Below are 18180 nucleotides of genomic sequence, written 5' to 3'. Positions count from 1 at the left end.
CCTAAACCCCCATTCCAAACGGCAATCAAAACCCCCCATTACATACAAAATGTAGGTCAATCGACAGTCAAAAGCAAAACCTACGTCAGCGTTCGGATTAATAAGGTGAACAAGGAACATAGGTCGAAAATTAACGACAGACCACAAAAAACTGCAAAATCAGGTAATTCTAAAAAGTTGTACTATTTTGTATTTTAAACGTTTGATTAAACGTATTAGATAAGTTTTCGGATGTCGACGGCAGTGCATTATGAGATTCTTTAGTTGCATACACCGATTTGATATTAACCGTACTTAATATGTAGAGGTTTATGTTGAAAGGAACGTATTATGAGATACTTGTTGTAATATGTTGACTACTTGCTATTCAACAAAAAATGGATGCCAAACATAAGCAATCTGAAAAAACCCTTGCATCAACAACAAATAAACGTAAAAGAAATGAAGGTGAAGAAAGGGACTCAGATTCAGACTTTGAAACACCACTAAAGATTCAGAAACATCAAACTAAAAATAAATAAAATGAGAATTCAAGTTGATTATGCAACAACAGTTTCAAACGTTGAAGCACCAACAAAGAGAGGTAAAAAATCAACCTCTATTAAATCACATACTAGAAAACCATTTCAAGAATACAGAGATACAAAAATTTGGATGAGGTGTTCACCGGTAAATATTTTTGAAGCAATAAAAGAAATGAATGAACAAGAAAAGAAATGGGTTGAAGAAATGGGATTTGGATCATTGTTAACAATGAACATTACCACCATTCCCACTCGTCTAGGATATTGGTTGGTTGTGAACTATGATTATGAGAATGACGAGTTAAACCTAGGTAACCATATTATTAAGATCACACCCCAATTAGGTCATGAGGTTTTTGGGATACCAGTTGGTGGGGAAACAGTTTTAGAAAATAACAAACCAAGAATAGGGTCAAGTATCTCTACAGATAACTTCATAAAGCAATTTGACCATTCAAGGATAACCATTCCAAATGTGTTGGACAGAATGAAAACACATAATGGGAAATGTGAAGAGTTTAAGATGAATTTTCTTGTGTTATTCAACACATGCATTGGATTGATAACAAAATCAACAACAGTCAATCTAATGTTTACGTCCTCAATTGATGACTTTTCAAACATATCAAAAAAGAATTGGTGCGCGTACATGATTCATAATTTGAAGAAATCAAAAATGGAGTGGAGAGGTATAAAAGAAAATGAAAAACAAGAAAAATTCAATGGTCATGTAACCTTTCTTGCAGTACTATACACACACGAGTATCTGAGATGTCATGGGGCGTTTGGGGACCCAATAAAAACACCAGCAATTAGCTACATAACAACGAAAACTCTTTTTACCATGGATAGCCACTTGTACAATAATGGTCCGTTAACTAATAACAAGGATGACGAAGATGAATCAAGTAAATACTATAATATGCTTTACAAAATATTTATTCTTAAATAACTGTATGTTACTGCTGAAAAACAGGGGAAAATGCTGAAGAACCTGAAAATGAAAGAGTGGGAGAAGAAAAGGGAAAGCACAAAAGATTGAAAACTCAGATGAAACAAGCATCTAATGCAGTAGAGAAATAGAAGAAACAAGCAACTGATGAGGTTGAGAAACAAAAGACACAAGTAGTTGATGAGTTGGAGAAAAAGAAGAAATAAGCAGCTGATGAGTTGGAGAAAAAGAAGAAACATGCAGCTGATGTGTCGGATAAAAAGAAGAAACATGCAGCTGATGAATTTGAGAAACAAAAGAAACAAGCAGTTGATGAGTTGAAGAAAAAGAAGAAACAAGCAGCTGATGAGTTGGAGAAAAAGAAGAAAGAAGAAGTTGATGATTTGGAGAAAAAGAAGAAACAAGCAGCTGATGATTTGGAGAAACATAAGAAACAAGCAGCTGATGATTTGGAGAAACAGAAGAAAAGTGATATATTAGAGTTGACAAGTGATGAACAAAATGATAATAGTTTTGAAGATTATAATTGTTTTGATAACAATTCACCATTGGATTTCCATATGCCTGTAGGGACATCAACACAATAAATAATAGACTATTGTACTACCCCTCTACAGTTGTCTGGTTTGTCAGCATATTTGCCTAGAAAGCCGTTTACCGATGAGGAGAAGGTAAAACTTCTAAACAATAAAAACATTTTATATATTAACAAAAAAATTATAATTCGTTACACTAATATTTATTGTAGAAATGGAATGAAGAAATGGACAAAAAGTTAGAAGAGTTTGATAAAATTGTCTCTGAAATAAACGAGTTGGTGATTAAAGGGAAGACAAAACATGGATCAAATGTATGGCTATTTGATAAGTGTTGCGCTTGGGAACCAAGTTCAATAAAAAATCATATGAAAGTCAAAGTCAAAGTCAAGCAGAAGGAGGTTTAAACGAATTAGGTATTATAATACGTTTACCTAATACGAATTAAATCCAATAAACTGACAGCTTTGTTATATAGTTGCAGTAGTTGATCTGTCACTGAACGAAGAAGATATTGATACATATGCTGAGAAAGGTATAATATGCTAATACATTTTCTTTATACGTTTTCCTACTAATACAAATCCTTATGCGTTTTCGTAATACGTTTTTCAGAAAATGATGTTGTTGACAATCAAGGAGTTGGAAAAAATGTGTGTAACATAGTGCAAGGTATAATATCCTAATATGTTTTGTTAATACGCTTTTGTAGCTACATATGCTTACACGTTTTCCTAATACGTTTTCCAAAAGAGGCTGCTGTAGACAATCAAGGAGTTGAAACAGATATGGGTAACATAGTATGAGGTACGAAATACTTATACGTTTTGTTAATACATTTTTGTTAATACGTGTTCGTGAATGCACATGCTTATATGGTTTTCCTAATACGTTTTACAGAAAAGGGGGATACAGTTAACAATCAAGGAGTTGAAACAAATCTGGGTAACATAGTACGAGGTATAATATACTTATACGTTTTATTAATACGTTTTTGTTAATACGTTTTATAAATACGTTTTTTGTTGTTACGCATTCTTATACGTTTTTCTAATACGCTTTACAGAAAAGGAGGATACAGTTGACAAACAAGGAGTTGAAACAAATGTGTTTAACCTAGAACGAGGTATAATATGCTTATACGTTTTTCTTATACGTTCTGTTAATAGAATTTTGTAAATGCCTATGCTTATACGTTTTCCTTATACGTTTTCCAGAAAAGGATGTTGTTGACAATCTAGTAGTTGAAACAAATGTGGGTAACAAAGAGTTCTCAACCGAAGCAGTTGACAATGCTCAAGGTGACTAAATTCTTTCCACTTACATATTCTTAATAGTTCATAATAACAATGATTATCCGAATATGTACTTGAAAATCCAAGGGCCTCAATCGAAGGTGTCGAACAAGGAGATTGTGTTTCAGATCCAAAGGTGGATAACAAAGACCAAGATATACATTATGATTATTTAGTTCGTAATGGTAATGCTTATATATTATTATGCTTGTACATTCTGCTTATACGGTCTGCCTAAGGTGCATTTCAAAATCCAGGGATCTCAATCGAAGGTGATGAACAAAGAGATTGTGTTGTTGATCCAAAGGTGGATAACAAAGAGCAAGGTATAAACATAAAAAAATTCTTACTTAACATTCTGATTATTTAGTTTGTAATGGTAATGCTAATATATTCTTATACGTTTTGCTTATATGTTCAAAAGAAGGTGACAGAGATGATGGTGAAACAGATGATGATGAGATCATTCCAGGTTGTTGACTAAAATATTATTTTTATATAAATAAAAACAAATTAAAAACACACAAATTATGTTGACCAACAAAATGATTTTTGCAGTTACAGAGATTGAAGAGTTAAATAAAGAAGTTGGAGACAATGATGTTGCCAAATGTACTAATTCAAGTGTTAAAGATGATGTTCAAACACATCAAAACGATTTCGTTCAAGGTTAGTCAAATTAAAAATGGTATTTCATAATACACTGTAAAATTATTTTTCTTATTAAAAAAAATATGCAGTTACAGAAATGGAAGAATTAAATAAAGTTGTTGAGAAGAATATTGAAAATACAGATAATGAAGGTATTGAAAGATTTATACGTTTTGAAAAGAGTTTATACCCTCATGTAAAAATATAACTAAATTTATTGCAGGATTTGTTAATGTTAAAATTGAAGAAAATTATGATTATGACAATCAAGTTTTGGATTCAGTGATAATGAATTGTCCATTTTCAAATCAATCACCAACATTTGCAACACCAACATCAAATTCGAAGATTATGCCGCTTAAAGCTACATCTCCTACACCACCATGTGACATTAATTTGGAAGTAGTACAAAGAGAAGCAAGAGAGAAAAAACTACCTCCTGCATTGAAATCACCTTACCTACATAGGCACATCGCAATGGCTGAAAAAGTAACAACTGATGAGAGGATTCTTGCACATTACATTTTTTCTGAACTCTTAGAGTAAAACAAGATGGGAATCATTTACAAGTCAAAATTCACAGAATGTTTCAAGTTTGTCTTCGAATGCTTTTACCCTGATGTGTACATTTCAGCTGGTGCAATGGACATTTTTACTGAACTTTTAAACTATGAAGAAAGGAAGAGGGATGAAAAAGCATAACCTTTACAGTTTTTTGCATCATCTACGCTTATAGTAAGTATTACCTATTGAATTCTATATTTATTTTTAAAAAAATTCGACCTTAATAATTTTTTTTTGTTTGTGTAGCTGATTCACTAATATGATGAAGAAGGTACTGCCAACGACTTTCAAATGCTGGAAATTTTCACTGATAACCTTGAGAAGTTAATGCGGAACAATAATTACAAGTCTCTTCAAGCTGTTACCTTGTTTATTGCGCCAGTATTATTCGAATACCATTTCTATTTGGTAGTTTTCAATTTGAAAACAAGAACAATCGAGCTGATAGACAACATGATGAACGGGGAAATACCAGAAACCATTAAGTTTGACACGGTTGAGGAGAAAACAACAGCTGTTAAATATTCTTTTCATGAAAGATACAAAGGGATACCGGATAAACTGGTATATATTTTTTTTTCAATTAAAAATGTTGCTGATTTAATATTCTTTAATCCCTCCTTAGAGTGCAACTAATATTATTTAATTCCCCTTAGAGGGCTATTTTTTGCATGTACTTAAATAAAAACAAGTACCCTATTGGACAAAGGTTGGAAATTGCTGTTATAAAAAGATTGGAAATGGATTGGAGGACAAAAAAACAATGTGAAGAATTGCGGGATGTTTGCTATAAGACACATGGAAACATACAAAGGGATGCGTCCGTGGTCATCTGGTTTTTATAAAGAGTCACCAAGACAAAAAAAGCAACTAAATGATTTAATGGTCAAATACTTGTCTAAAATATTACTCTCGGAAATCAATACTGTCAGAGACGAGTTAATCAAGTCAGCAAAAAAGTATAATGAACGGGATAGAGAAGGTGACCGTGACAAGTTGAAATTGAAGAATATATACAATTTAATTGAGAAGAGATAGGAAGAATAGAAGTTTTTTGCTTTTTTAAATCTTGATTGTGTTTAAGTAGTTTATGTAATACGTTCGACTAATACGTTTTTAAGTTTTATAATTTTGTTTGTTGGATTTGATTTGAAAATCTTCTAAATTTTATAGTCTGTATTGTCAGAGGAACATTTATACGTTCCTCTAATACGTTCTATCTTTTTATATTTTTTATACATACATCAGAAAAAGGTTCAAATCTGAACATGCTCAACACAAACACAAAATTAGATCATAAAACCTGATCAAAAAGCTTAAATACAATAACTTATAAATGAAAATTCAAAGCAATACGTTGTAGATAAAAGTACATAAACACAATAGACAATACCTCAAAAAGAAACACTTGGAAAACATAACATAGAACCTGCTACCATAAAGTACAACTCGATTCGTTACATGACAGCTTTGAGAAAGTCAAGCTTCAATTGAATAGAGCAGTTTAGAAGCTTTATTGCCTTGCACAACTCCTTTCAACTCATCGACTTCTTTTTTACCTTCGTCAACCAAAAACAAAGCGCAAAGATAATTAATAGTACTAGCAGGCATGTTTACCAGCAATTTTGTTATTTCATCCCTCGATTCCATGTTAACACCGGCGTCTTTGATAAATTGATCCTTCAAAGCGTCACGGTTTTTCGAATCTTCACGGATCTGGTCTTTTATCCTTTTTAGCAACAAGTCTTTAACAGATGAAGAAGAAGATAATGATGAAGACGACGAAGCTTCGCACTCCATTTTCGTTGATAAGGTTTGTGATTTGGTGAAATTGTGTGGTGCAAATGTCTGGCGCCTGTTCTTATTGTTGTGTTAGAAAAAATGTGTGGTGAAAATTGATTAACATTTCAAAAGCATCCAAAACGTATAGTTCTTTCAAAACAGTAATAAAATAAAAATTGGAAAATGTGAAGATCCTTTAATAAAACGTTATATTAAATGTAAATTAGCTATAGGGAAAGTAAAAAGGTTTTAAATCTTTTAAATTTCAGACAAATATAAATTAATTAAACGTTTTATTAATACGTTCAACTTACAAACGTATTAAAAAATACAAATGTAATTATAGTGAAATGACACCCATATGTAATTATACTTACGTCATGTATTACAAGTTCACATTACAATAACTTACTTTCAACAACCAAGTTTATAACTAAATGTTAAAAAATTAAAACTTTAAACAAGGGCAGACAACACAAACATACAGTAGAAATTTAATTTGATTAAACGCTCAATTAAACTTCAATATAAAATTAAACGTCAATAAACAACTAATAATCAGTAATTTAAACTTAAATAGAAAATGAATTTTTATTAAACTTCAAAAAGAGAAAGTATAAAATGATATGATTTAAAATTTATTAGAAAATGAATTTTGATTAAACGTTCCTTTAATACGTTCCATTAATGCGATCATCTACCAAGAATTAAAAAATGGAAAGAATATGATGCCTAGATTAAGAGACATATGTAGAGGTAATGATGCTTAATTCATATATTAAAAGCTAAAGAACTACAATAACTTCATTCAACAACCAAAATTATAGCTCAACTAGAAAATCAAATATAAAAACAGGACTAGATACCCAAAAAAAGATACACACAACAAAAACATATATTAAAAAATGGATTCAGCTAATTCTACTGTCAAAAGCATTCTAAGGGCGAGGATAAACCTGGAGTTAGATAAAGATGAACATCGTCTAGGTGTTATTGAGCAAACCAAGGAGCGCTTGTCGGAAAAAGAAACAAAGACCAACAACCTTCATCAAGAACTAAAAAACCAACCCGATAGCTCCTTCAAGAACGAAGCCATGACCTACTTTGAGCATCAAGCCTCATGCTATGGATGACTTCAAGTCGTCCTAGAAAAAGCAGCTCACATGGTTTCGGTCAACAAGAAATCAAAGCTTGAGGGAGCAAAAGATATCCTCGACAACAAGTAGGGGATGGTTTGTTTGATAATGTATTTTGTGGTGTTGTTTTTGTTAACTATTTGTTTGGTAAGGTGTTTGTTTTGTAAGGTGGGGGATCTTGTAAGGTGTTTATGGATCTAATATAAGGTATTTTGAAAAACGTTGTTATCTCTACAACCATAATATAAATATTATGGTAATATGTTCTATATAAGCTTAAAACGTTTTAAACAAACTAACATAAATATGATTAAAAAATGCTAATCAGTTCAAAACTTGGTAGGATAAAAATGCTAATCAGTCCAACCCTCATAAATTAAGGTGAAAGCAGATACAAACTATTTTTTTTTAAGTCCTGGACATGTTCTGCTGTTATGACCAGGCAAATTACACACCTTGCATTCTCTATGTTTCTTCCCAGATCGACCTATGGCTATCTCTTTCTGAGATTTAATCCTTTTATGTGACCCACGACCCTTTTTTCTTATTCCACTCGGCATACGGACGGTCACCTCTGACGGTTGATCATATCCTAAAATCAAATCTGTCCCTTTTTGACAAAAAAGTCCTTTGGTATCGTGTTTCATCTGCTTTTTGGATCATAATATTCATCTGATCCCTAACTTTTGTAATATCATCAATGTCTGTGACATAGCTGTTTATAAAATACTCACCCGCCAATATTATTTCCCTTGAAATCTCTTTAACTTTCAAATTCTTCTCATTACCCAAATTAGAAATTGGAGCCGTCCTAATATTTACACCCGCATCTCTCTTCCAACTATCCAAAATGTACTTTTTAGGAAATCTTTTTACTTGAAACAAATTTAAAACATAAAGAATGTGACGACACAATAACCCGTATTGTTCAAATCTTTTACAACTGCATGATACAATCGAATCTACTCCATCTTCACCATCCTTCTTATTCAACACCTTATCATTGAAAAAATCAAAAACAAAACTTAGACATATATAATACGTTTTGCTAATACGTTTTTTATTTTGCCTCTGGTAAAGGCCCGAATAAAATAGATAAAAAAAAAGATAACACCTGTTTAAAGTTAATAAGTTCTAAGTATACCTATTAAAATTTAGCACTTCCAGTCGTTACACGTTTAATACGTTCTATTAACACATTCTGTTCATACGTTCTAAGCAAACCCTACTTCACCATCCTTCTTAATAAACACCTTATCATTAAAAAAATCAAAAACAAAACTTAGACATGTATAATACGTTTTGCTAAGACGTTTTTGATTCATCAACACCCCGGATTTTTGATTTTGCCTCTAATACGTTTAGCTAAAACGTTTTTTTATAATTTCTTATGAAAATGTTTAAAGACAATTATACCCTTATGTTACTACGCTTTGCTAATACGGTCTTTTATCAAACAAACTTTAAAACAATAAAAATAATAAATTCTGTATAAATTAATTAAATCTTACCTCCAAATATCCTGGTACATATGCATTAAAGTTGAAGATGGAAAACTTCAAATAATCTCCTTCTTCAGTTGACTTAAGAGACGCAACACCGCTTCGAATGTGATACATTTCATCTTGAAAATCATTATAAATTGCCCTTGTATACATCAGTTCTGCTTCTTGCTCAATAGGACTTTCGCTTACCAATTTAGGATGCGTATACCTTGTATCATGATCATTTTTCCTACTGTTATGCCTTTGAATCTCCATACAATGATCAAAATGACTAAAAAACTCAACAAGTGATAATTGTGAGTTAGAAACTTGACAAAAAAAATGATTTTCACTCTCTGATCTTGATGTAGTACTCATGAGACCAGATAACGGTTCATCCCTATAATAAAGCTGGTATCCAATCGTATCTCATATAAAAAAATGTCAATCAACCATTTATTAGACTCAAAATCATATTCCTTCATTATAACCTGCCATTTTGTCTCAAATTCGAGTTGAGAAATTGAATCAGTCCACACAATGTCACAAATTTTCCGTTTAAAGTCTTCATTGTTGCAAAGGGCAACACCAACCTACAGTAAAACAAAAAAAAATTAGTGTTAACAAAAAAACATATACTAATACGGTCTATCATCGTTAATACGTTCTTTCGCCTTTAACGCGTTCTATCATTACCTTGTCAGCAAGTTTCTTCATAATATACCACATACACAACCTATGTCGTGTGTTTGAAAAGACTGATGCAATTGCTTGCTTCATAGCCAGATCTTGATCGGTAACAACAACCTTTGGAGCGACACCAAATGAATCAAGATAAACTTTCAAAAGCCATGTATATGGTTCAATAGATTCTAATAGATTCTGATGATAACAACCCAGCACCAACTGTTATATTCCGGCAATGGTTATCAATAGCAGTAAAAGACACAAAAACCATCTTGTACCTATATAAAATAGCATAAAAAGTCAAATAATATATAAAATAACTATAAAATTTTGAAGAGTAAAAACAAAATTAAAATCACGCACTTATTGGTCTTGAAAGTAGCATCAAATGCGATAATATCTCCAAATGCCAAATAATTTTTTTTTGAAATCTCATCAGCCCAAAACAAACGAGTCAACTCACCATTATCATTAACAGTGTATTCAAAAGAAAAATCGTCGTTGCATCTTTTCTTTCCACTTAATCTTTGGACAACCATTTCAGCGTCAAACTCGCCAATAAAACAATTTAACCTTTGTTTAAAATTCTTACAATCATCTTTTGAAGCCCCAACTTCTTCAAAACCTCCATACTTTGTGCTGAGAATATTAAATGCCTTAACTGGGCCCAAATTTAATGTTGACAACTCATATAATATATCTTCTTGCACATGAATTAACTTCCTATTAGATCGAACAAAATGCATATCTTCTTCTTCTACCATTGCATGATTATGTTCTTTCACAAACTCATTTATTTCAAACTTAATACCATCCACAGATTTCAAAAAAGTTTGAGCTTTACAACCACACCGAATTGTTGGTCTCTTCTTCCTTTTATAATATGGTCTTTTTGAACTATATTTATCATCCATTGAATCATAACTCTTTGGAAGTTCATGACCTTCTTTTGAACATGTGAAATACTTAGACTTTAATATACAATCATTCATGTATGAACCTCCCTTACGAACACAAAAACCAGCTTTCTTTGCGTATTCACAATAAAAATCATATGCAAGATCAATAGACTCAAATGACATTCCTTTAATAGGCTTAATAGAGGCATTCACTTGTGGTACGACATCCTCTGATAAAGACCCTAATAAAATAGATAAATACACAAAAACAAAAAGAAGTTAACACCTATTTAAAGTTAATACGTTCTAAACATACCTATTAAAATTTAGAACTTCCAGTCGTTACACGTTCAATACGTTCTATTAACGCGTTCTGTTTATACGTTCTTATAGTACGATCTTATAATTATTTCAACAACTTTAATACGTTTTTAATACGTTCTTAATTAACTCTTTCAATTCTTATACGTTTTTCTAATACGTGCACTTAATACATTTTGAACAAAATTCCCAGTACACTCTATACAAACCTAATTTTAATTCAACGTTCAAAATTCTTAAGTAAGTCGTTCATTCTAATTCATACTATCGAACAAAACTGATTACCATAAAATACTTTACCGGTTACAACTAATCGACTACCAACTCAACAAAAAATCAACTATCAATTCAGCTAATCATCTCTAATCAAAATCTAAATAAACTTACTTTGATGATCGGAGTACATCGCGTTCGATGGAAAAAGCAAACAAAAATCAGCAAATCACCGAAATCGCCAAAATCGTAATCTCAATTACTCACACAAAAACGGTTTATGGAAACAGAGTATAATCGAAACCGTTTCCAAATTTAATAGCGGCGTTGGCGTTGAATTTGTTGAATTTTTAAAGGATGTAAAAAGACAATCCTACCCTTATGGTGAGTTACGATATCAAATTGTAAATTGTTAAGATCTACGTTCAATATAGTAGCGTACGTAATGTATGATAAACTATTAGTGTATTATATCCTTTATATATATATATATATATATATATATATATATATATATATATATATTGGGGCGTCCAAAGGGCTTTAAACCATAGCGGGGCGACCTTCGAAGCCCCGTGGCAATGACGTTGCACGATGGAGGGGCTTCGATGCCCCCCACCATAGCGGATAGCCTAAATAGTGGTAGTTTAACCTTACAAAATATAAAAAAAAAAAAAAGAAAAAGAAAAAGAAAAAAAAAGGAAAAAGAAAGAAAGGTTCTCTTGTTTTCACATTTAGTATAATACAGGATTACAATATCCTAATGCACCAATATGATGTATAATCAACAAAATTCAGTAAGGTGGACCATAAACAAGTTAAATTCGTGTGCGGTGTGCCCATTTTAACAACTTCATTTGTTTTTTATTATGCATACACACAAACATTAGTGAGATTAGAGGTGTGAATCATCTTGACTTGGAAAGTTGGCAAGTTATGGGCTTGTGGGCTGGCATATTAACATCAATCATAATCCGCGCGCACTTGAAATCATATAGTCCAAAGATGACCAATTTATGTAAACGTGTTAAACATGTTGATGAGTTGGTGGGTAATTATCAACATGTTAATCATGTCGGTGGCTAAAAATGGATTGACTTGTTTATATAAACGGGTTAAATAAATCAATCTGAACACGACTTGTTTAAGTAAACATTTTAACCCGAACCCGACCCATTTATTAAGAAGGTTATTATATCAACCCTAACCTGATTAGTATCTTGTTTGGGATTATGTCGGAATTTGTCTCTACAGAGACATGGCATAAAAGGTGGGCCAAGAATTCATCCCAACATCATTTAGCTAGCCCGCTTTTGCTAGTTTTCGGTTCTCACAACTCGTATGAGTCTCGTTTAGCAACATTTAGAATGATCTCAATATCTTGCCCAACACTAGTCCTATTAACTTTACAAACCAAAATATGTATTTTATTTTTCACTAAATTGCATATACCATATAGATGTACCTTCACTCCCACAAATTCATTTCCAAAAACTTTTAAGCATTTTCATAAGGTTAATCCAAATGCATTTTGATGCTTGACTCACTTTTAAAGTCAATGTAATCGTCTCCGGTGGCGGATCTAGAAATATTTGCCAGTGGATGCAAAAAATGTAAAACCTAGAACGAGTTTAGTCAAACTAAAACGGGTTAAACCAAAATGGGTTGGGTCAAAAGAAATTACATTAAATAAACCACGTATAGACATGTAAGCAATAAATTTCACCAAAAACACAATAAACCAAATACATATTACAATTGACAAAAGCATTTCCATAGTTGTCATAACTCAAAGCTCTTATGTACAAATAAAAAAAATACAAAGTTAAATAGTGTAGAATTATAAAAAAGAAATCATACTCTGAATTTTGTCATATTTTGGTCTAATTTTTATAATGCTTAAATTAAACTCAAGAATATATCACTATATTAATAACTAATGATAGATGAAATGGCTAGAAAATTAAACAATCTAAGCTTAACTGTTATTTTGTGAAAGCAAAATAAAATTTGTGTTTGAAAAGTGGGGCTCGGAAAGGTTGGTTTGATGGAGCATTTGGGGTCCTTGAACCTACCATATTAGAAGTTTATAGAAGAAAATGCGAATTTGAGTGGGTGCCTAAGCTCTCTCTGGCTTAACATTAAATCCGCCCCTGCTCGTCTCTCATAATCAAAATTCTAAATTCTTTAATCCTTTTCTTTTCTTCCTTTGCATCCGTTCAAAACAATTTCTCAAAGGTAAGCAATAAGTATTCATACATGCCCCATCACAGTTATGTTACTTATAAACCCAATATTAACTAGATGTCGTATTGACGGGTCAAATGTCCAAATGATCGGTTCTTCAAGTTTCGAACCTTTTGATCAGTTTGTATCAGTTTTCATTAATATGTTAAATTCCACATTTTCCAACCCTTTAGAACAGTCACAGCTATAATTAGCAAAATTGACTATTAAACATAATCACTAGTCCAAAATTGACAATTCCACAAACTTCAACATTCTTCAACATTTCATTCAAACTCATGATTCAATATTTTCACACTTCCATTTGTGTTAATAAATATATTTAGGTAATTATTTAGTGCCATACACCAAATTATCTAAATTTGGATTAGTCTAAAATTATTTAATCTCAATCTACCAATATACATGCCAATCTCTTGCCGTACGTGTTTATAAAAAATTGACATGTATAAAAAGATTTCTCAAGATTTTAATAATTTTAAAATCCCAGTGGCTTTTGTTGTAAGAAAAAAAATACATAAGTGAACTGTGAGCATAACAATATTAAAACATGGTTATCCTTCCATGATTTTATTTATTTTCATTGTTTTCAGAAAGGCATATATCTTTAATAGTTTAGAACTCAAACTTAAGAACTTTGGATGTTTAAGAGACTTTGTCTCCTAAATCATCATTATTATAACTATGTCTAAATGTCTAATAAACGTTTATGGATCCGCCAATGATTAATTCTAACGGAAGTTCTATAGCTCGCTTCATCATACGTGAGTGTCGGTCGTGCCGAATAATAAAAAACTTCTGAGAATGTTTATATGTAGAATACGTATGGCAAATACAATAAATGTTGGTCCAGTTACTCATTCGAATGATAAAAGATATTTAAACTTTTACTATACACAATGTAAACCTTATTTTTGTTTTATGTTACAAAGAAAAGACAGATACCATTAAAAAGGACATACAAAAATGCAGGCCTGTGAGGAGAACGAGGCCAAACGTTAGACCAAAAAAACATGATATACGTCAAATGAAATTACCAGCACCAAACAGATATTGCTCTTGGTAACATATTAATTGGTTTGCTTCAACCAGCATGCATGCCAGAGTATAGAGAACGATGACAAGATGTCTTGATGCTTATTGAACAATATATCAATTGATCATGTCCTCACTAGTTTGGTATTGACTTACTAATTTGATACCAAAACTATGATTGTCACATATGTGGTTAACTTGTAGAGTACCTCGTCTATAAGCTGCTCAACATTTCAATTCTGAATTATGTAGTTTTTAAATTTGTGAGTTTGCCTTATGTCAAGTGTGCTTTTACATTTGTTGAATTCGATATTTTTTGTTGCAAAATGTATACAAGTTGAAGTCAGTTGTACGACATAACAAAAGGGCAGCTTGATTATGACTAAAGGGCGACTTGATTTATACGACCCAAGTTTATTATGACAATTGTGATGTGATTTACCCTAATCTTCTTGGTATAAATAGATCTGATTGTAATTGTAACTTATACGAGTTGTGAGTTCGTCAAATCATCAATTTTTTTTAGCTTGGATGTGCATGTAGTCGATCACAGGGCCCGCCCATGGGTGTGGGCAGGTGGTCAACGGCCACAGGCCCGACACCCCGTTAGGCCCGAAAATTTTGTTTTGAAAAATATTACATGTATTTTTATTAAAAATAATATCTATATTTAATGCTAAATAACATTACATAACCACGTTTTTGGTCTAGTGGTAAAGGGTCTTACTCAAAATCAAGATGTTGTGGGTTCTACCCTCACTTGAGATATATTTAATTCTCTTTTTATACAAAAGTTTTTTTTTTACTTAAGGCCCAAAAGATTTTCTGCCTTCGGCCAAATTTTTTTTTTACTTTTTCGGAGTTGGCCCTGGCCGATCGGATCGTTCATGCAAAGCTTGTAACTTCTATATGCTTTAATTAGGTGTTGTTGTGCTTGTGACGAGTTTTATCTTTGATTCCTTGGTGCTATCCACCCTAAAAAAATTACTTTTATAACATTTAAGTTTCAAATGTTTTGGGTTAATTTTCATGCGTGAAACATTGTTTTAACTCATTTCAGTTTGATAACGCGTGGTATACACTTCCAATGACATGTCTAAACTCTGAAGTCGACAAATAGTGGAGTGTGGAAACTTTAGTCTTAGTGTGGCACACTGGCACCTTTGGAAAACTACTTGGGAACAAATGTTTTTATAAAATATGTTCAGTTAGATTCCCTTTTTGTGATGATTTGTAATTATAACTCTTTTGTAATTAGAGATGGCAACCTAACTTAAAGTCTTAAACCCGACAGGCAAAAATGAAACCCAAAGCATTTCGGACGAGTAGTGGGAAAAGCATTCCAGTCATCCAGTGTGTAACCTTGTATGAAATTAGTTTTAAAAGCTTTCATTAGTATGAAACGAGCATGGTATCAGATGATACACAAACGATTATCCGAATATACATAGTCGTCTACCCGAACCATTATGTGGTAATAAAGTAATGTAATAATTCATAGTTTTTGGTGTTAATATTTCTATTTTTTTAATAATAAAACTAATAAAAATTAAAATAGTAGGAAACGTATTTGGGAATCACCCGACAGCTCTGGTTATCAATACATCATCATCATCATCGTACTCAGTATATCCCACCAATAGCAAAGCTATGGTAGGGTCTGAGGAGGGTAAGATGTAGACAGCCTTACCTCTACCCCATGGGGATAGAGAGGCTGCTTCCGGTGAGACCCCCGGCTCGATAGTAGTTTTGCATCAAGCCTTGGACATATTACATAAGGCACATAGCACTCAATTATCGGGACGCCGGCTGATTGGTGCATGTACCCTTGTCTTTCGGCTATCAACGCCACCACATGATGCCTGATTAACCTTCCATCACTTTTAACGTTATTTTCACAAAATTAGTAAAATAACGTCAAAATTAGTGCAATTTTACTTTTGCCCACCCGAGGGTTCACACATATATACATTATATGCGCGCACCGCAAGCAGGGCACCAGCTCTGGTTATCAATGCCCATCACAAACTCTTTCTATTTCCATCGATATATAGTTATTTTATAATATATTTTAAGTTTGTTGCCAAAGTTGTAGAAAATTAACTAAAAAACTATATTGAAAATTGAAGCCGAATATAAATATTTTACAGCGTTATGATTCTAAATAAAAACATTAACTAAACACTTTAAAGCAATTGTTTTTCTCGTCTAATAACATCATAGCTGGTTAAGACTTGAGATCGTTAAAATACCATTATCGAAACCTAATATAAGAAGGTCTTTTGATAATGTTGTGTTTCTACCTTTATAGTGTTTTTAAACGGAGTTAGAACTGAAACGTTAAGATCGGTATTATCAGTTAAATCTCATCTGTAAACGGAGTACTCGGGTAGTGATTATTTCCAAACTCTATTAAAAAAAACTGCTAAAGCTTTTATTTTTATTTTTATTATTATTATTATTATTATTATTATTCCTTTCTGTCTCAAAAATAATAATAACAATAAAAATTAGTAAAAAGATAAATAAATAAATAAATAAATAAAATAGTGTTATGATAGGACCCTATAAAATAGCAAGTTGGGTGCAGCCTTTCCTTCTTCGCTTCACTTCACTCTCTCTCTCTCTCCTTGGCCGGAAAACTTTTCAAACCACCGGAAACCCCAAACTCCTCCTCCGTACACATCAACTTATTCCTTTATTATTCCACCTCACACGAGTATTCCTAACCCTTTATTCTTCTTCTTCTTCTTCTTCAATATTCTCTTATCTTTTTATCCCACCCAATGCGAAGAATCTAATTATCTCACTCACCACACCACAAATGTCAGTCAAGTTCTCCGAACACAAAACCCTCACCACAATGCTCACTAAATCACCAAATGCTACCAGGCTCGTAAGGATTTCCCTCACTGACTCTTACGCCACCGATTCCTCCGGCGACGAGTTCTCCGGCCGCCAGAGAGTCAGGAAGTTTGTTAATGAGGTTAAAATCGACAACACCGGAAGTCTGGGTAAGCCGGCGGCCAGTCGGAGGAACAAGACGGCCGTTAAAAAAGTTAATGGGGCCGTCACTAATTCCGGTAAGAAGTTTCGCGGCGTACGGCAACGGCCGTGGGGGAAATGGGCGGCTGAGATTAGAGATCCGATGCGACGTGTACGGCTGTGGCTTGGCACTTACGATACTGCGGAAGAAGCTGCAATGGTTTACGACCACGCGGCTATTAAGCTACGTGGACCCCACGCGCTAACTAACTTCACTGTTCCTCCCACCGAACCGGACAAAAAACCGGAGTCGGTTTCCTCCTGTTGCAACTCCGGTTCACCCAAGTCCGTTCTTCATTACGAGTCGTCCTCCGCTGAGTCGACTCGAAAAGACAACGTCGGAAAGGAAGAAGCTTCAGGTTTCGAGTCATTCAACCCGCATTTCTCGGACTCCTCCGAACTGTTTACTTTCCCAGATGTCGTACCCGATATTTTCGAGTCAGGTATGACGTTTCAAGACTCCGACCCGGTTGATATGTTAGTGGATACCAAATTTGATGTCGGGTTTGGTTCGTGGTCTGCTGACGATTATTATTCGAATGACTTTGGGGATATATTCGGGTCGGATCCTTTGGTTAAGCTTTAAGAGTTTAAGAAAGGTTGTTAAGTGTTAAAATCAGTATAGATGGATTTAGAAAGACTTCCTCACAAGAGATTTAAAAAATAGACCGGGTGTGGAATTTTTGTACGGAATTAGGAAGTTAATTATTATTATTATTATTATTATTATTATTATTTGGGACATTTATATATCTTCCCTTAATAAGATTATTAATTACATATTTTCCCATGCTAAAAAATTAATTACA

The 18180-nt window shown here is 32.8% G+C and overlaps 1 protein-coding gene across 1 annotated transcript; it reads left to right on the top strand.

Annotated features, from left to right (window-relative positions):
* Positions 1-16880: 16880 nt before the first annotated feature.
* Positions 16881-17957, top strand: LOC143547236 (ethylene-responsive transcription factor CRF1-like). The gene has a single exon (XM_077038713.1). The coding sequence runs from the start codon at positions 16881-16883 to the stop codon at positions 17955-17957; it is 1077 nt and encodes a 358-aa protein (XP_076894828.1).
* The last annotated feature ends 223 nt before the right edge of the window (positions 17958-18180 follow it).

Source organism: Bidens hawaiensis, unplaced genomic scaffold, assembly GCF_021521415.1.
Source record: "Bidens hawaiensis isolate Kalapana, Puna unplaced genomic scaffold, B.hawaiensis_p1.1 tig00000905_1, whole genome shotgun sequence".
Classification (NCBI taxonomy): domain Eukaryota; kingdom Viridiplantae; phylum Streptophyta; class Magnoliopsida; order Asterales; family Asteraceae; genus Bidens; species Bidens hawaiensis.
The sequence above is the reverse complement of the archived record's forward strand: the minus strand, read 5'-3'. Positions and strand labels throughout refer to the sequence as shown.